The 20,486-nt window shown below is 41.3% G+C and overlaps 2 protein-coding genes and 1 long non-coding RNA gene across 4 annotated transcripts in view; 2 read left to right on the forward strand and 1 right to left on the reverse strand.

The window, feature by feature from the left end:
• LOC122866655 overlaps nucleotides 1-3,725 on the forward strand; it is a 66,818-nt gene extending 63,093 nt beyond the window's left edge. Inside the window, exon 5 of the long non-coding RNA XR_006375775.1 lies at nucleotides 3,389-3,725. This is a non-coding gene — a long non-coding RNA (uncharacterized LOC122866655). The remainder of the gene's footprint in view (nucleotides 1-3,388) is intronic.
• Nucleotides 3,726-6,895: 3,170 nt separating this feature from the next.
• Nucleotides 6,896-16,198, forward strand: csrnp1b (cysteine-serine-rich nuclear protein 1b). Its single transcript, XM_044176598.1, has 5 exons — nucleotides 6,896-6,919; nucleotides 10,140-10,332; nucleotides 12,154-12,413; nucleotides 12,523-12,819; nucleotides 12,949-16,198. Exons 1-5 carry the CDS (start codon nucleotides 6,914-6,916, stop codon nucleotides 13,936-13,938), a joined length of 1,746 nt encoding a protein of 581 aa, XP_044032533.1. The 5' UTR covers nucleotides 6,896-6,913; the 3' UTR covers nucleotides 13,939-16,198.
• A 932-nt stretch (nucleotides 16,199-17,130) lies between these two features.
• Nucleotides 17,131-19,723, reverse strand: LOC122866654 (chymotrypsin-like elastase family member 2A). Of its 2 annotated transcripts, XM_044176614.1 has the most exons (8): nucleotides 19,602-19,723; nucleotides 19,400-19,494; nucleotides 19,027-19,133; nucleotides 18,668-18,796; nucleotides 18,187-18,323; nucleotides 17,937-18,082; nucleotides 17,313-17,462; nucleotides 17,131-17,212 (listed from the first exon to the last, which is right to left on the reverse strand). In XM_044176614.1, the coding sequence occupies exons 1-8, from the start codon at nucleotides 19,633-19,635 to the stop codon at nucleotides 17,195-17,197; spliced, it is 816 nt and encodes a 271-aa protein (XP_044032549.1). In that variant the 5' UTR covers nucleotides 19,636-19,723; the 3' UTR covers nucleotides 17,131-17,194. The 2 variants fall into 2 exon arrangements, with proteins under 2 accessions (XP_044032549.1, XP_044032548.1); XM_044176613.1 differs by lacking the exon at nucleotides 17,131-17,212 and having other exon boundaries at nucleotides 17,289-17,462.
• Nucleotides 19,724-20,486: the final 763 nt, after the last annotated feature.

Below are 20,486 nucleotides of genomic sequence, written 5' to 3' on the forward strand. Positions count from 1 at the left end.
ATAACAACAAAGATTCCCTATGCAGATAGTACTGTTAAATGTTTATTTGCTCAATAATTTATTTATTTATTTATTTCACATTTTATTTTATTTCCTTGTGAGCAGTTTAACCAGAGTGATTTTTCGTTCTCAGATTTTTTATTTTGAAGGATTTTAGATACCTTAAGTAGTAAAAGGGGCCAGTATTTCACACACAAAAATCAGAGAAAAATCCAGAAAAAATGTATACATAAGCCATACATAAGAATAGCACTTCACTTAGCAGTCAGAACCTGGCCTTAATGTTAACACAACTTGTTAATGTCAAAACCTCTAAGACTTTATCTAACCTCAGTTCTTTTCATGTTGAACATTTATTTATATTCCTGGACACAGCAACATATACATCCTCTTTGTGTTGTTAATCTGTTGCTTTTCTCACATTTTTACTATAACTTTAAATGACTTTTTTGGGTACACAAATAAGTTTTGTGGCCAGCCATAATCTCTGTTATCTAACACGTTCATTATCACACAGCCGTTCACTCTTGTTGAAATGCTAATTTATGACTCCAGTGAAACTACCACCTCCAAAGCAAATGACTGAAATCAAGTAAATCCACCCGCTGGCACACTGTATCATGTTATTTTCATTATGTATTATTTATAAACTTGGAAAACAGAACTTCATTTGAAAACACTGTGTGCCCAATAGGAGCAGTAATGGGACTATTTCTTCTGTCACTCAGCTTGATGTGCTTGTTTTGCCTCTTCACCTAAATGGGGCCCTCAGGCTCAACAGGCTAGTGAGAAAAGGGCCCTCTATTAGCAGGGAAACAATTAGCATAGCTCCATGTACACAGCTTTAGGAGACCTCTCCCCAAATATCTGATTCAAGCACCTGTATTGACATTAGCGGAAGACTTTGCCTCAGTGTTCAGGTCAAGCTGAGAATGAAAGCAAAATATCTCAGTGCTCTCACCATGAGCAGCAAGACTTGTAAATACCTGAGAGGAGTTCAGCGGAGGAGAGAAAGGGTGTGTGATGCCACTGCTTCTGGAGAAAAATGTTGCAGATTGACTCAGTCAATGATTACAACAATATGGAATTTCAAATGTGCTGATGTGAATTCATTAATTCAGTGTGAAAATGCATTCTCAACCTTGGAAGCCAGTGTTTTAGAAATGCTGAGGTCATGAGTAAAAGCCCCACCAATCCCCCACACCATAGTAAAGTCTGTAATTTCATTTTATTATATAGATTTTTCTTCTTCTCTATCGAGTTATCTGTTCAATTATGTTTTCCACAAGTTTTATTTAAAGGGACAGTTCTTCTCCTCATCTGAAGATCAACAACTGCTAATAAACCTAACTAACTAAAATAACTGTTACAGAACATTTTTTCCATTTTCCATAAAATTTGTTCCAAATTACAAAGTAAACCTCCTAGAAAATTATTTGGAAATCTTGGACCCATAAAATAAAGACTTTCATTTTCAAAATAAAGTTCTGAATGCTGTTTTAAAGCCTTCTCCATGCTGTCAGAAATTATTTATTTATTTGTCTTTTGGTGGCCTAAAGCAGTAGTGTGATATTTTGGAGCAGTAACTTTCTAGAGTCTTCACCTGTTGCCTGGCAACTGCTCCCAGCAAACAAATAGTTTAAAATGGAAAACTGTAATTCTTACACTTTATTTTTGTACGGATTAAACAAACGAGATACAACGTATTAATTAGTGAGCTTTAGAGGTGCTGGTAGGCGAAATTTGTTACCTAGCCAGGCTAGCTGTTTCCCCCTGTTTCCAGTCTTTGTGCTACGCTAAGCTAACTGGTTGCTAGATGTTGCCTTATATTTCACAGAGAGTGGTATCTATCTTCTCATCTAACTCTCAGCAAGAAAGCAAATAAGCGTAGGGTATTTCCCAAAAGGACAGACTTCTTCTTTAAGGAGACAAGAATCAGCCTAAATACCCACCATGTGTGTTGTGTATGTTTGACTGTTGAATGTGAACTTCCTCAAGGCTGCTTAAACTCCCAAATTCCCAGAAAAAATGACCTCAGCGTCCTCAATGGTAGCTATGAAAAGAAATCTTGACTCAGTATCCACTTACCATAATATTACGGAGCTTTCAGCTGTTTATCATGGTCTTCCTTAGTGGTTGGAGTTTTCTCAGATACTGAGCAAACACCAAGCTAGCGAATGGAGTTAAGATTATTTTGTCAAACCACTAATAAACTGAATTGTCAAAATTATTAAAGGCAACAGGTTGTATATAAGATTAATCCGAGTTCCTGTAATGTGCTATGAATCATTTTAGGAATTTAGTTTTGGTAAAAGCAGTTGTTTCCCTTGAAACTGTACTTCACTCTTGTGTTTCATTAAAAAGAAACTGAATCATAATTTCATACAGCTTAGTCAGTGTTTTCCTTTGACTGGAAATAAGCCACACCACACAGCACCTCCCACGTCACTATTAGAGATGATGTTATCTGTCTAGCGATGATACTCCTTCTCACTGTACACCAGTTAGGTCACATATAGAGAGGAATCTGGGGAGGCTTATGGAGGTTCCCGACAATCGTTTTTCTTTATGTGAAGATGTAAGATGTGTTGGGAATGACACTGATCAGAGACTTAGTTAAGAACAACACAGTATACAGTATGTTGTTAAAACTATGTATCTCCAAAACATCAGCCCTGTTTTCAGCTTTGTTACATGAGTTTTTTAATAGTTTACTTAGCTAGATGATTAGGAGAATTTTCTCAACCCATAAAAAACACTTAATCCTTACACTACACTAACCTAGAATATTACCGCTCACTGTTATTGTATATATTTAGACTTAGTTTTAGTTAAATTTTTAAGTTAGGCTTTTAGCTAAATCTATTTTTATAATTTTATTTTCTTATCTACATCTTTGAGTGTCCTTGTCTATCTATCTATCTATACAGTAGGCTTATATTGTCACTGTCCTGTGAAAACCACATATCTCCAAAACTTTAACTTTTTAGGAGCTAAGAAAAGCCAATAAAATTAATTAAAATTATTAAAAGTTCAGTATTTATCAGCCCATAAAAGAACACTTGTACCATGTACAGAATATTGCCAGGCACTATCATTGTAATGTATATATTTAGAGTTGGAGAATGGACCTAGCTTTTAGCTTTAGTTCAGTTATTTATTCAGTAGTTATTTGTGTTTTTATAATTGTATTCTCTCTGAGTGCCTTAATGCTTGTTTAGAGATTCATGTATGACTTCTATCTATTTAGTGAAATCCAACAACAAAATATTTTGACAAACTCACCACCGGAGGTTCTTTAAGGGCTCAGAAATGTCTTATGACATATTATTATGAATAGTAAATTAAGCTAATACAACAGATGACCCTATGTATTTTTCTCATGCAGGTAGTACGGGTACAGTCACATTGGAGGACAGGCAGGAAGCGGCGTGGGCAGCCTCCCTGTGTCACCGCCTGCGTCAGACCAGACGCCAGGAGGGAGTTTTCCACTGACGAAAAAGGCTGCGCTTCTCGGCAGTCTGCTACAGACAAGGGAAGCGCTTCAGCTGGTACGGAGCCCCGTGCGGCGGAGAAACACACAGACAATAGCACCGAGAGCTGTCTATATGCGGGGATAAGCGCTGTATTTATTTGTGCCATCTGGATTACTTACACTGGTATCCCATCGGCTGTTTACCCAACGCTATTTTATCACTAATGGTGATCGTTGAGTCGAATTGGTGGTAAGTAGAAACAGAATTGAGACTTCGCTGTTGGGTTATTGAACACCGTATTTGAATGTGTTTAACCTCAGCGGATGAGGGGAGCTAAATAGTTTGAATGTTCTTTCTCTTGTGTCTGAGCCATTTAAACGCACTATTTTGTGTAGCTGCGTGAGAAAATGCTGTTGCAGATGAATGTGTTATGGCGTGTTGGCTGGATTTCTTTTAAAACACACTTTACATGTAGTCGTGTTCGTTTGACTTGACGCTTTATTGTAGGAAATATTGACATGGTTGGCTGCTTAATGAAGTGAGTTTGAACTAACTGGCTTCATGTCTGCTTTACACACAGGTTATCACTATCTGATAATTGCAACGAAATAAAATAATTTGTTGATTTAGGCGAGATTCCAACAATCCGCTCCACTTACTGATTTTATTTATCGATCACTGATTATTCAGGTTTGTAGAAACTTCACAGCTCGCACCGAGAGTGTTGTAGCCTACTTTAAATTAGTGTGTTTTCGGCTGTGGATTCATTTATCTGAACTAGTTGATGAGGTCGGCTTTGTGTATTCAGTCCGTGCGGAGTTGTTCTTGTTCACCTCAGCGGTGCTGGTGCGCCTCTTGTAACTCGAGCGACTCCTGAAGGCACTACATGTGAGCACACACAGCTGACAGGGCTGCTGTCATCAGAATTAGCATTAATCATGAGGAATGATCGGGTCAACGGGGAGAGAGCACTGCCCTGGCCTCACGACGTGCACGTACGGCCACATTTAATGATCGATTTTTGATTTTTGATTGATGGTTGATTTTTTTTATTTTTTATTTTTTTTAACCATTCACCTCGTGCAGATAGCAGTTTAGGCTGCGAGCCAGGTGTGGATACGGAATGTTGAGCGCCTTCATTGTTTTAACAGATTTTCCATGATAGCACATGGGGATGTTTCCTTGTCATAACCAGTAATTGTGACGCATAAATATTTGTGTTTAATTTCTAGGGAAAGCAACGGTTGCTGTTGGTTTATTTACAAGATTATGATTATTCTCACCAGAAGCTGTTATTAATGCATTTTTTTCAGAAATGACACTATTGTCTGAGGCTCTTATTTTATAGAGCGATTATAAAGCGATTGAATCAATTGAATCGTCTCTAGCGCGACCTCACCCGGATCATTTTTGGAATCATGTTTTCTGGAATTAGGCTACAGAGAGCTGAATGATCCTTTGTTTACAGAGAGGGAATATAGCACTTGATGCTGTGCCTGTCATGTGGCATGCATTTCCCAGGAATGTGCAGTGAAAAACTCTATGTCCACTTATTTTGTATAAGTTTCAATGTTAGCCCACATTTTACACCCTGATGCCTCTGAAAATACTAACTAACCAGTGTGTTAAGCTCTGTCCAATATTTGGAGGAATTTTACCATCCATACCTCCTGACTCCCTTATCTCCATCATATGATCATGTACCCAGCTAACCTTGTGGTGCCTGCAGCTGTCAGACACAGCATAGATAATCTGGATGGCCACTTCCTGTGCACTGCAGTGTATGTTTCACAACCTCAGGAAGCTCACATACACTTTTAGTATCTGCCTCCCCAGCTGGGAGAGGCAGCAGTGCTGGGTTCAGACAAGGTTGGCCTGCTTCATTTTGGTCAGGCAGGATGGCATCTGCTTTGTCCTCTCCCAGCATTCCATACTGCAAGTGTCCCAGACTGGAGCACGACCCCTGAACCCACAACCACCTCCTCCCTTCCTCTACACACACACACACACACACACACACACACACACACACACACACACACACACACACACACACACACACACACGCACACACACCCAAAGCTGCATGCTTGCTGCTAGTAGACTGTTATGCAAAGGAATGCTTTTCTTGAGAGTTTCTCAACTCTGCCTTTTTTACACACTGCACAGTTTCTGATACATGCAAATCTGTCAGAGAAAAAAAAAATCCCAGCTACATATTTTTGCTTCTTTTATCTCTCTCTCTGCATAGTGAAACTTTCCCTAGGAATTAGTGTACTTGTTGTGTACTTGTTTTTTAGCCCCTTTTTTGGTTCACAATTTGAGTAAACTAACCCAAATCAGTAAGAGTACACAATCTGACCCCTGCAGGCATTACCTGGCCATTCAAGTTTGGCCTGCTTAACAGATAATGACAGCTGAGGGCATGTGAGTTCCATGTGCAAGCTAATACCATGTCAGGTGTGGCTAGGAAAGGTGGCTCGCTCAGCTTCCTTATGGGAGTAGGACTTTCCAGTGGTTAGCAGTAGAAAACACATCTGGGTTAGATAGAGCCTATGTTCTTCTCCCACTATTACAGCAAGAGTGGCGCTGCCAGAATGGAATTCCTGTGGCTTGGAGACATGACATTATTTATTTGTTTTGTACGATCCTCCCTCCTTCTTCCCACTACCTCTCCTTTTTGGAATCAGTGTGTGCACGGGTCGAGGCAGAGGAACAGAATGTTTCTGTGGCAAAGTCACGGCGAGCTTTGGGGCTTCAGTGAGAACAACAGGCTCATAGAGGAGAGAGCAGGAGCTCTCCCTGCATTGTTCCAGCAGGTGGAGCGCTTCTGAGTAACAGCTGAGTTCAAGAAATGAGCCAGTGTTTCCCCAGCTGTGCAGGAGCTGGAATGCAGCCCCGCCGTGATGGCTCCGATCAATTACCTCCGTCTTCTCAGTGACAGAGCTGGAAGTGGGAGGTGCAATACCTTGAAGCCTGGGGGGGGGCTGCCCAGACACGCTTCCACACACGTAGGAAGACTCCCAGGCTCATCATTATCACATTTTATGAGCACTCAACTCAGTCAGTCATTCAGACACTGCACAGGGTTGTCAGTGTGCCATGTAAATGCTCTCAGCTGGCTATGTTTAGTGCGACTTGTCGCTCCCACCCACACTGTTATCAGCTGCAAAGGGGCTGGACAGGCAGTGCAAGGGGCAAAGTCAACTGTGACATGTCCTGTTGGGCTGCAGGGCAGACGGGGGCAGTTTAAACAGGCTGCTGGGTGATGTCTCTACTTATGCAGGAATGCATATAAACATTTTTACCTCTAGGCTTTCAAGATTTTAGATTTTCCTGGACATACAAATTCCACTCTGTCCTTGTGTTTTTTTGAGCTTCTCCTGTTAAATAAATTCCTTTTGTCAACTTTTCTTTGTCGCACTGGGAAACATTAAATGAAGGTAGGGATTGTTCCACCCTAAAATCCTTTTTTTTTTTAAACTATTACCTAAAGAGTTAGTGCAGTGTCATTAGCTTATTTGCTGTTGGATGTTTTTGTGACTGATTAAGCCTAAATGTTTTTAACATATTTAACATTCTCCCCTCTCTTCAAATAATTTAAGATTCCTTAAGCACTTGAGTAGCTGTCTACAGATAAAATAGAAATGAATTGAGATTCTGAAGTCGTATTAACAGCCTGTAGCTGCATGTATCAAGATAATCTTATTCGACTGACATAGTTATGCATCTGACTTGAGCTGTGTAGTGCTTCTGGTGACAAATCTTCTCAACAGAGATTTATCTTCCCAACTCTGTGACAACTGGCTGGGGAGCACCTCAGCGGACGCATCCTTTATCTGCCTGCCTGTGTGCGGTTGATGGAATGACAGTGATGCATAATTTAGTGCCCGTTGAAAACATGCTGTGCTCCCTCCAGTTGTCCGATCACATCCATTCTCCATTTAGAGCAAACATTCACAGGCACTGCTTTCTTGAGGAGCCGGCTCAGAATTCTCCTCTTTTATCTTTGTTCTTTTTTTCTCCGTCCGACCACACTTTTGCAAATGAGTCATTGCACAATTGTTGTCTTTTTACCCCCAGTCCCTTGCTCCATCCGCTCTCCCTGTTCTCTTGGCCTTGTTCTGTGGGTGCAGCGGCTGAGCAGGCTGAGAACCTCCAGATTGACTACAAGCCGTCCCCTTGCCAGGATTAACCTCTCGCCATTGTTTCTGCCCGTTGAACAGGATTAACAAATCAATGTGTCAGGTAGACTGCAGTCAAGAGACAATGACCCAGTTCTGACACCGCTGCCCCCTTCTGCCTCACTGCAGCTTTTAATTAAAAAGACTTTGCTTAGCTGGCGCTATGCACTCCCTTGAGGATGCCTCACAGCTTTGTTTTAATTTTTTTTACAGGGAAAAGGATTGATGGCAAAAATGTAAGGTGAACCCATGTGTGCTCCTCTTTCTCGCACAGCGATGTGTATGCTATGTTGTGGCGTTTAGAACACACTTGTCTGAACAGTGAATACATAAGCAACAGATGTGAACCCAGGTGTTTCTAAATAGTTTCAAGGCAAATTCCATGATGTGATAATATTAGTAGCTGTGAAAGGCATTTGGAGATTATTTCCTGCTCAAGTAAATTGATGGATGGGAAATAAGCGGCTGCTTTTCTCAGTGGTTTGGTAATGTAAAACACGCTTGCCCACTGAGGTGGTCACAGAGCGACGGAAGCCTTTTTGTTTGTTGGAGAGACAGTATGAGCCAGCTTGACCTATTGCAAGGTGATTCATTCATCATATGTGCACTGGGGACAACAATATCTGACTGCAGCAGTAACAATAACCCCCTATACAGCTACAACTCTGCCCCCACTGCCTATACAAAGGTTTCAGCCTCTTGCCCTTGACTCTTACTTCTCTTTTATCCTTGTCAAACAGGAGGACTGGTTTTGCATAATTGCTCCCTGTTCCATGCTGAAAAAATGACCCCCCCTGCATATCTGCTTAGGTTTTTTTCAGTTTTTCACACCTGATAAGACTAACCAGGCGTGCAGGTCACACACAGAGTTAAAGTTCCTCTAAAGTCATTGTGACGTATCCTGCCTTTGACCCATTTAGCTGTCCTCTAAGGAGTAGTGGTGACAAATTAGCCTGTTGGTAGGACAGATTGGTGTCTGTATGTCTGAGCCATGTTCGGTCTAATAATTGACATGGTTGGGACATACTTTTAAAGATCCTCTAAGAGCCAAAAAAGAAACAGAAAGTGCAAAAATGCCTTTTGACAGTTCCTTATAAACATTTTTACAAAATTATAGGTATTATCAAGCAAATATTTGAACAAACACAGCAAAAAATAACCAAAAATTGAAGTGCATCCATAACACGCTTGAGCTACAGCAGCTGTAAGTGATTTGGCTGAGAGTTCGAAGACTGTAAACAGTTTGATGGTGAAATGATCTCTTTATGGGTAAAGTAAAAGCCTCCTTTCTCATTCCACATCATCGTAGGGAGTGTCTGCGCTGGAGTTGAGCCCAGTCATGTCTTCCGTCTCCCCTCACTTCCTTCCTCCCACCACCCCCCCATCCCTCCTTGTTTAAGTTAGCAGGAGCTCGGCCCCGAACTGCAATGATGACCTGTCTTGTCTAGCAGTCACCATGGCCTCGCGCTTCCCAGAAGTTGGAAAGAATACTGTCTGTCTGTTGTTTGTCAGAGCAACGTGACGCAGTTACGTCCAATAACCATAAAAAAAACACCAGCAGTAAACCTTCCTTCTCATGTTAATTTTTCATGTCAGTGGTTTCTGTTTAGTTTTTTTCCTGGAAGAAGCTGAGGAGACCGGAGGTTGACTTAGTTGAGCTATGAGAGTATTATTCATTGACTAAAATAAGATTTAAAGATATTAACAAAGCTTTTACATGGAAGAGGTTTCACAGATATTGGGCAATGATTTTGAAAATTACAGGGTAAATGGTATTTCCTCTTCTCATGAACTGGTGATCATCTTTTTCTCCTGACTCCTGTCTGTCTGCCTGTCTATCTATCTCTCTCAAAGGATTGATTGTTTTTATTGCTGAACCAGCAGCTCACAGGAGCTCTGAAAGAATACATGCAGGAGTTGCATAACAAAACATCTTGACTATGCATAGCAGTACATATTTACTATGAGAGCCATGTGAACACATTAAACAGGACATGTGGCAAATTGCCATGACTTTGGCCCACATATTTGACAGTGATGGCTGTCTAAAGGGAATGATTGAAATTAAATGTCTATGGCTAGATGATTCGATAACCTCTGTGTTCGGACCTTCTCTCTAATCAATGCATTTGCAGAGCTGATGGGATTTGGATGAGGGTGAAGGGTCCAGTAATTGTTGACTTATGCAAATAGGCCTGATTGATTGCTTCCTGTGCCATGACTTATTTCCACTCTCAGCTGAGTGCAGCACGAGATTGGGATGCATACGGTCTCACATGGCCAAGTACAGGACTCGCTTTTACCAATAACACTGAAAAGCCAGTGTGTGTACAATAGCTTCCATGCAGTATACAGATAATGTTTATTTATTGGTTCTTTACATTCATAAGACAGAATATGAATCCTTCTTGATCAAAGCTGTTAAAATGTGAAGTGTAGATAATTAGCTAATAACCCTTCCCTCTGCTCTCTCCTGCAGATTGTTCACACTAACGCCATGAGTGGGCTTCTCAAGAGGAAGTTTGAGGAGGTGGATGAGGACCCATGCTACTCCTCACCCTCCTCCCTCTCCTCTGCCTGCTCAGGCTGGGACTCGGAGGGGGAGAGCTGCTACTCGGACACCCTGGATTCCACTCCCAGCAACCCCAGCTCCCCAGCAACAAATTTCAACAGTGAGTGTCCTCTTCCAGCAAGAATAAATCATAGAAAGAGCTGATGGTACATGCTTTTTAATGCGTTCTCTCGCCTTGTCTTTACTGCTCCGCGGAGGCTCTGATAACAAAGCCATAAAAATGGGGGAGAGTTAAGGAATTTAGGCAGCTGGCAGCCCAATAAACACTTCACAGAAATAATTTCAGACTTCTGCAATGAATACCCCTTTTGATTTCATGCCCTAGAGCTGCAAAATGGCTAATCACATTATGCAGTGGCTGCACACCTTGGCTCTGTCTCCACCTTCTTCCCAGAGCCTTGCAGACAGACCTTGAGAGATGTGGGTCGAGTGGCTTCAGGGTGTTTCTGTCTGAACCTGGTTGCATCTGCTGGCCTTTAGGGGACCGGTCGAGTTGGAGAGGGATTGTAGGGGAGAAGGGCAAACAGTTGTGAGGTTCCAGGATGGTGGGGCAGGAAGCCAGGAGGAGAAGCGTGGCAGGTTGCCAAGGCTGGGAACACACAGAGCCTTGTCTGAAGCCCGGGCATGCACCCAGCACAGGTGCTGAAAGAGACTGGGTGAAGGGATACAAAACAGGGGTAGGCCATTGTGAAGTGAAGGGGGGAAAACAGCCAGCAAAGCTATCCCATTTAGAGGCAGCAGAGAAGGTGTCATTTGTTTCCTGTAGGTGCCATAAGCCTGACTGGATTTGATGGATGTGAAGCTGAAACTGGCAGTTTGTTTCATCTATATTACCCCTAGCGCCAGATTAGACGACATAGTGAGGCTATTGTCTGTGCCTGCATTGTGGTAAAAGGTTGCTTTTCTACGTCTGAGCTTCAATTATCACACCAAGTACACAGATTTTCCCCGTTTGACTTCTGTGACTTTCGCGGGCAGTTGTTCAGGGTGTGTCCCAAGAAAGCTCCATGGCAGAGAAAATGGGAATCTACAAGGAATTTCCCACCACATAATAAAGGCAATGCTCAACACACGTGGAGTATTAGCATCCTTTTTTGTTCACACATACACACAAAAAAAATTGGCTGTGGTGGCTTAAGCAGAGGAAAAAGTTGCTTGTCTTTAAGCAAGGCTCAAAGGTCACGTTGAATATTCCTGGGCAGAGGAAGTGGAATTTATAATAAAGCTTGAATAATTGTTGGGTTTGTTCCCACATATGGTTCCACTTTGATTCCCAAATGGTTTTATTGTATTTGTCTGGGTATAGAAAGATGCCTGGTGCTGTGGGTCCTGAATGTTTTTAACAGAGAAAGGACCTCTGACTCCTCTCAGTTACTGGGCCATTTATGGGGATTGTCAGCTAGCAGAGAGACCAGGGTGGGCAGTTTTTATTCCTGTCCTGAGGAACTACACTTCCACCCTCCACCTCTGCCGGAAGCCCCAAGCATTTACTCACCAGTTTGTGATCCTGACAGTTGTGCTTCCTCCACTGTGTTGGCCATCAAGAGGAAATTCCTGGGCTGGTTGTTTTCTTGTCGCATAGTGGGACAAGAAACAAGGCTGAATAGATTCTTGGTAGTTTAGGTTTCACTTCACAGGATGCAAGTGTGTTGGACTCTGGGTAGCAATGTCTTTTCATTGGGTACATGATGAGGCTTGGTTGAGGACTAGGGCAATGAATCAGAAGGGTGTCCTTTTACAGTCTGTTATGCAGGGTTTGCACACTTCTCAAGACTTCAAGTGGTGGGGCATTATGCCATCTAGTGGCACATAAAAGCAACTGAGGCAGTTCAAAAGAATGCACCAATACCCTACTGTTTAAAACACTAATCCCCCAATTGGACAAGATGTATTCCTAAATCTACTCTTTCTCCATCCACAGCAACATCCATTCTTAAGAAATCCAAGAGAGCACGACGGGGCAATGTGACCTTTGACCAGGTGACAGTGTTCTTCTTCCCTCGGTGCCAGGGCTTCACCAGTGTTCCCAGTCGAGGAGGATGCACTCTGGGCATGATGCAGCGCCACAGCGTGCTCCGCACGTATACCCTTGCTGAGTTTGCAGTGGAGCAGCGGCTCCTACGCCGGGAAAAACTTCTCAACAGACTCAGGGAGGAGAAGCTGGAGGCCCTCAAACTGAAGGTGAACAAATTTGCTATAAAGTGTATTGGATCATTTGTAAAATTCCAAAAATTTTGATACACAAATTCAACGCAACAATTACACATTTGATGCCTTTTGTTCACTCCAGCTGACTAACAATGGAACCCAAGAGAGCGAGGAGGCGGAGCGGCTAACGGTGGACGACATCCCTGAGCAGGACATTGACATCAGTGGAACCAACTTGGACGAGGGCTCTTTCCTCCAGCCTTACCCACCTAAACATCGCTACGCACTGCTCAAAGCAGCCGGTGTGAAGAAGATCGACAAGGAGGAGAAGAGGCACCTGCATGAGCTGAGGATCTCCAGGGAGAACTGTGGTTGTGACTGCCAGGGCTTCTGCGAGCCTGAGACCTGTAGCTGCAGCTTGGCCGGCATCAAATGTCAGGTAAGAGCTGAAAACCCCCTAAAATTTGGAATAAGAGGTTCAACAATAAGGGCTCCAAATCACAATACAATTGGGACGCCTCATCTGTATTTCACAAGTAATTTAATTACTTCCTTCTGCTTCTCACAGATGGATCATTCCTCTTTCCCATGTGGCTGTACCAAGGATGGCTGCGGAAACACAGAGGGTCGCATTGAGTTCAACTCCACCAGGGTACAGACGCATTACATCCACACTATCATGAAGCTGGAGCTGGAGAAGAGACTGGAGGAGCAGTCTAGTACAGAGGAGGAGGAGGAGAACACAACAGGGGCCACCTCTTTACCAGCAGTGCCCTCCTTCCCCTTTAACTCAGAACTGGCGGCAGCTGAAGAGAACAGTTGCAGCAGCGATATGACAGACTCAGACTCTTCAGGTCAGAGTGAGGACTCTGAGGCAGGCGAAAGCCCGTGTGAGCATCGCACCCAGCTGGATGTCGATGAGAAAGGCCTGAGCCGCATTCTCAGTTTCAGCAACACAGAGAACGGCTCAAGAAGTAGCAGGGACTGTGGGGACCGTAAAGACATTTGCTGCCCAGATCAACGGCAAGAACAACAGCAGCCATCTACGGAGGCTTTTAGTAGCTTTAGCATGGTGGACTTTGCTGACGAGAATGACAATATAGACGCTGCACTATTGGACTCTGCAGACGATCACACAGACAATCGAGCAACAGCCATCTCAGAACTTTTGGATGAGAATGCCAACCAGGGAAACGCCCTATTCCATAGCAGTAATGTGCCACGCACGCCCTCCCCCACCGTCGATCGCTCTGCAAGCTATAACATGGACCTGAGCCTCTCCTCGGAGTCAGACCTGGAGTTCTTTGACGGTTTCCCCTGCTTGGGGCCCAGCTCGCTCTACAACTCCCTCAAGGAGTACGAACACATGGACAACTTTTTTCAGTTTCAGTTGCCTAGTTACCCTAGCCTCCCTCTGGCGAGTGACCCAGGAACCTGCCTCCTGGAGTCACTGATTGGCCTTTCAGAATCTGTCCCAGAACCCCCTGCCACATTTACAGACAATCAGCTGTTGGAGGAAGCCATGAAATTGTCTGTGATGGAGTCTGTGAAAGTTTGACGAAACGTGAAAATGTGCAAACAGTGCAAGAAAAAAACAGAGGTTTTGGAGGGGACTGGACATGCACATAAGAAGTCAATGTCAACGATTTTGGAGGAAGCTGTGATTTCCCTCTTGCCTAATAAATGTTCAAATTCCAGACTTGCCTTCAAAACGTTAGCAAAGCAGTTTGGGATTATTGCTGTGTGAGATGGCAGCTAGTGTTAAAAGTGAAAATATACAAAATGGAGATCAATTTGACCAGGCCCATAGAAACCAATGATGGCTCTCAATTCCTAAGAAAGCTCTTTTAACCAAACCAAAATCACCAACCATATGCTAAACAGGAATCAACCTTAACTGGGGCCAGGTTGGGAATCTCAACACAGCTGAATGTGCACCTCAGGGATTTTTTCTAGCTTTCTAGCTTTTGGAGGCAATGTAGGGTGACCATTGCTGTGATGGCCTTCATATGAAACCCGAGTCAATTCACAACATAGTCCTGTTCATGTCCTCCCTTTGGGCTTACACCCAGATGATTTGAGTAGGTAGGGTCCTCCCTGTGTTGAATCCTGAAGCTAGTGGACTCTTTCTCCTCAAGATCTCTCCCAAGGGTCTTATATGGTACAAAAAAAAATCCCTCTAAAAGCTCCTCGATCAGCACTTTATCTGTGAAAATAGTTATGTATGAATAGGCATTGTTTTGGTTGTTTGGGGTCGATTCAACAGTTAAACGCTAAATTATAGAGTTTCTTATTTATGAGCTAGGTAACTAGAAATAATGCTCATACCATTTAAAAGCTGTAGCTGTATTGTCTTTTATTACTTTTGTTTTAAATTATTTCCTTCATGATTTTATTTTATTTATTTCAGATAAAGCCTACTTTCACTCAAGAAGCACTGTGGTTTGATATTTTCACCTGAGTGCAATCTTCCTTCCTTTTTTCCATATCACCTTTAGGCGTTGTTATGGGAAATGGGACCACAAGATCCTTCAGAAAGTATTTAATATCTATTCTCTTATACATTTAACATTTGTTTTGGTAACTTATTATGTCATCATTTCAATAGTTATTTAATTTAAGACATTTTGGCAATAAAATGGGGAGTTGTGAAGTTTACTGGATGTGCCTGCTTATCAGGGGAGCCATGCCTGCCGATGGTGTGTGCACAGTGCTTCCATTTAAGCTTTGGGACTGAAAACTGTGGAATCTCCCTAATCACTGAAACTAAATTATGGGTCTATTGTATCGCTGCCTATAATGTAACCATAGAAAATTACACTAATATTTTGTAACTAATTTATGTAGATTGTCAAAAGAATTCTAATCACTGAAAAATTGAATATTTTATTAAGAAAGCAAAATGAGTAATTTTCAATCTGGGACAACCTTTGTAATATATGAATTATAGAGAAATGTGTACTTATGAAGGTTCTGGCTCTCTAGCATTCTGAAGTATTTTTCATAGGCAGTCTTATGGTTTGATATCTTTAGCGAAATGCCACTAAAAAAAGTAAATTGCAAAGATCAATTTGATTGTATTCTGAATTTTTGGGAAGTCTGTGACTTGGGTTACATTATGTTATAAATCATGTAAAGGGTTTTTGTGGATAAAAACTGCATATATTATACAATTTTTATTGCACACACAAATCCTGAAAATTGAAGAGTTGCCTCATTAATTATACAACAAGACTTTTCAAAGGTGATTCTGCTGTCACCTGTGTGAACAGTTGACGACACTAGAGAATTGATGTACATATCTCACCCTTTCTACAGCTGTTTCAACAGCCTTTCTGGACCCTTTAGAAATTATGCATGCAGGTCCTGTTTGTTAAAACTTGTTCTGATTAATTGTATACTTTGAAAAGTGCTATATGCACATTGGAAATGTATTATTCGCTTTTTGCCTTTTTTGATTACTTTGAAATCCATCCGATATATGTCCTTATGCCATGAAGAGGGCACTGATTTTTGCAAGCAAACATTTGTTTCTCTTGTATAAAACATCAATTCTCATGAAGAAATGGCAACAGTGAGTGTTTATCAATGTAAAGTATTACAGTACAGCTTTTTTAAATTTTATTTTCAAAGAACGTGTCTTACTTTTTGCCTTTTGTGTTGTACATATTTCTGCTTGAATGGTCCTGCAGAGCAAACAAAGCTGCTTTATTTTTTACATATTCACACTTTAACCTGCTGTTCAAAAACAGTTTCTTTCATCTAAGCCATTTTGACAGCCTGCCCCTCCAAATAATAATAAAAAAACATTTTCTAAATGCTTGACTGTTGTTTGTTATATGCTGATTTGTTAAGTTCACTTTGGTACATAATAAATCTTTAGTGAAGTTTAGATTCAGAGGCAGAAGATAAACAAATATCCTCCCACAGTTGCGTTCTTTGATTTATCTTATGCATATTTTATGTAGTCTTGGCTTCTTAATTGAAACCATTTTCAATGGTTTCATGTTTTAAACTAAAATCCTTTATATTTTCTATAGTATTAAAGGCAGTAGACAGTTCACGCTACATTACATGCAATGACATTCTTTTGACGGTTTTTTTGTGTGTAAACCACTGGAATTCATCTGTGGCTTCTGGTCTCCATGGTTAAGAGAAAAACATTTTATGTGATGTCATGCTGTAGTCTCCTGACTACCACCACAAACACATGACCAGAAATTCCAGATGGGCCAGTGACTGCATATAGCTCACATTTGGCCACCATTAAGAAAATTTGGTTCTTGTTAAGTCTTTAGGTAGATGTTGCAAGAATTAATTTTGGTTTGACTACATTAAAATGGTTTACTTCCATGCCACTTTGCCACATGCCTTTTTAGCCTAAAAGACATCCAGTCCCTTTGGTCTTTGGTTTAAAATATCCATCAAACCATCCTGAGGAATTTTCCATCCACTGGGGTTGCATCTTGGGAGGTCAGAGGATCAGGATTGTATTGTTGGTATTCGCCTAATGACCATTTAACATCAGCCCCATTTGCAGACTGGTAGTAAGCAAAGTACATCAACACAAAATGCATCCAATAAGCAATACATTTCTGAGACTGTGATAAAGTACAAGAGTGCCAAGAAACACTTCAAAGCCTGAGAGGAGTCAGTGTGGTATTTAGTCTAAACATGTACCACTATCGCCACCCTTTGGCTAAATTAAACACTACAAGCAAACATCTACTGTATGTAACACACAAATGACTGAGATGCATATTCATTTTATTTCACAGGTTCCATTTTACAGTTTGGACAAAACACTGCTCAATCTATTGACTTCTTACAACCTGGAAAAAAACATAGAAAGAAAGAAAAGTCAGGAATAAGAATCTGACAAAATATGGTGACATTTTCAGAATCATATCATAGAGGCAACAGGAGGCTTACTGAATAGATCCAGTCTAGGAAGGAAGAGACTCTAGTGAAGACGGTGGGCTTAAACACTTGGTTGCACCTGCCAGCTGGACCGTAACTGACAACACCGTGGACTCTCCAGGCTCCGTCGGTGAAGCAGCTCAGGGGACCTCCAGAGTCGCCCTGAGACAGGTAGCAATGAGAACAGACACAAGAAGAGAGGATCCAGTTTGAAGACCGTGCAATTGTAGGACTTACTCAGCCTGTTTTATACAGCTTTTCCTTAGATCTGCTGGGTGGCCGGGATAATTCCTAATATAGCTGCTATTATTGTCAGAATTATCCTCTTTGAATAAGTCGCTAGTTTCAGGATCACTGACAATACCATTTGTCTATGGAGTCACTTAAATATCACATTGGATTACAGAAAAAAAAGAGATCTTGGATTTATGGAAATTTAAAAAAGTATTTTTTATAACCAGAAATGTGACCCATAATATTGTCAGTGGCGCAAAACAAGATTTGCTGGCTACCTTTAAAAAGAAATGCAAAATATATATATAATACTTGCACATGCTTGTTTGGGGTTGAGGCAAACTGGTTTCAGGACAACCCCCCCCCCTGCATTGGGCAGATGTACACATATGTTTGCGGTACCTGGCAGCCTGATATGACTCCATCCCCTCCAGCACATATCATGGATCTCAGAGCAATGCTGCCCCACCAGTTAGGCTGGGAACAGATTGAATGCTCCACCACGGCGATGGGAGACACCTGTAAGATGGCAGGGATGCTCCCTCCATCTGTGAAAAGAGATAAGGGAGCGTAGGAGTTTTTTTTTAATTAGATGTACATAAATGGCATGCATCGGACATGTAGTAGGCCTATATCTGGGTGTGGCACTCACAGTCCATGAGTCCCCAGCCGGTGATGTAACAGGTGAAGTCATGAGGCAGCATCTCGCCAGGGGTGGGAAGTTCGGCGATAGCCACGTGGCCGTTGTAATACACAGGATTTGCCAGTCTCAAGAGAGCAATATCATTTCTAACAGACAAAAAAAAAAGGAAAAGGTGATTATTATATGGCAGCCCAAGTTTTGAAGAAGCAAACTATTGACTGTGTCGACTTGAAGGGGAGGAGTTGTAATGGTTCTGTTCCCATCTACTTGTGCAAGGCACCTCGTTACTACAGCTCTGTGGCTAAAATTGAGGGAATGTGGTAATACAGGATTGCTCCAAGTTGTACATGTGAATGCATGTGATGCCACCACCCTTGAAACAATCACCTTGGGCCACTTCTGTCAACTGCAATAAACTTGTTTTTGAATAGCTTGCCTTTTTAAATTTGGGCTAAATTAAGAGAAGTGGTCTGACTTGCTGTCACTTTACCCTTTGCCAAGGTCTTCAGTCCAGCCAGGATGGACGACAATTGTTTCCACATGGATGAACTGCTCACTGCCATCATACTTGTACAAGTTATACTCACCCACCGCCACACGGTACATACTAGCATCCATGCTGACAGGAACATAAGAAACAAAAACACACAATGCTTACTTACAGTCATTTATCCAGCAGACAAGGAATAAGCACAGAACAGGATTGACAAGACTTGTGCATTCATTAGTGCATTCAGTTTGAGATTAAGATAGACCTGTAGATAAAATTAAAACAAGACAAACAGTAGCTGTATATTGATGCCAAGAGTGAGTGAATGAGTGAGTGAGTGAGTGAGTGAGAGACCCAACCTGAGGATACAGTGAGCTGCAGTCATAATGTATAAACTATCAATGATAGAGCCTCCACACATGTGGTAGAATAAACCGTCATTGTATGAATCATACTGGAGAGAAACCTGAGAGAAAACAGAGACCAAATGCACACTGATAAGGTCAAGGATTTAACGTTATTTCAGAAATCATTCAGTATGATGAGGATCAGTGGCTCAATATTGAACCTATTTGTTCAATTAAAAAATAAAAAGATTTCACAGCACATAAAAAACTGAATAGCTTGAACATTTAAATGAAAGCACTGGCAATAGTATCTGAAACAAAAATACATCAAATGTTGAATATAATTTTAATCATGCAAATGTCATTATGTGCTTGTAGGTTTTACCTGCCATTTCCAGGTGTTGGGTTTAGCATCGTGGCCTCCTATGACCCTCTGATTGTGCACATAATGGTTGAAGGGTGTTTCAGCAGAAATCAGCCCTTTGGTGCACACATGAACATGAGCAGAGAGTAATGTTCCAAAAATCACTAACAACCCTGAAAAAGTCTATTGTAAATTGTGTTGGTATATTTCTTGAAAAACTTACCAATGCAGGACAGAAAAGCCACAAGCCAAATCATGTTGGAGCACTGAGGACCAGTGGCAGTTTGCTTTTATACCAGTTTTAGACTGGAAGACCTTCAGAAAGTATTAGGCAACCATTAACTTACCTGCCCATATCAGCAACACGTGGATTATTCCAGATCAAATCTACACCATGCCATATTGTAATGAGGAATGGCAAACACATTGGAAAACTGTGAGATTTCTTTACAGGTAGTCAGCAACCATATAAATCTCTGAAAATCCATAGTTAGTCATTGTTATACAGTCATTGTATTTTCATTTCTATTCGTTTAGGAAACTAAAAGCATATTTCTTATCATAGTGGGAAAAGATACACATGCAGGCAAATTCAACTAGACCATCTGTAAAGTGTGTGACTCAAACACAAATTTCCCTACAGATAAGGCTTGTAACTGATCAACAACCGGTGAAAAGACGACATTTTCCACAGCCTGCTAAGAGTATGACTTTATTCAACCCCATATTGTGAAAAACAGACATATTCTTATTTCAGTGTAAGACAGATGTGTAATAATGTAGTAAAGATATAAATAACAATATGCATATAAATAGTCCAAAAAGATTGCATTTTATAAGATCAAATAATCTATAAAAATATAATTATTAAAATGAAAACATTTTTCTAGTTCTCTGCTTAACATTGTTTTTAATCTTCTTTTTGTGAGACACTGGCTGCATCTCTACAAACTATACAAACAAAGTTATTATTATTATTATTATTATTACATTTTGTGGGAATATAGTGATTGATTTAAGTGGTTGGTGGGTGACTTTATCCTGGTGTTTAGGGGCTGCCTGAACACATAAGATATCTGTCCAGGTGAGGGGACAGTCAGTGTTTCTA

Source organism: Siniperca chuatsi, linkage group LG19 (assembly GCF_020085105.1).
Source record: "Siniperca chuatsi isolate FFG_IHB_CAS linkage group LG19, ASM2008510v1, whole genome shotgun sequence".
In the NCBI taxonomy this organism is placed as follows: Eukaryota; Metazoa; Chordata; class Actinopteri; order Centrarchiformes; family Sinipercidae; genus Siniperca; species Siniperca chuatsi.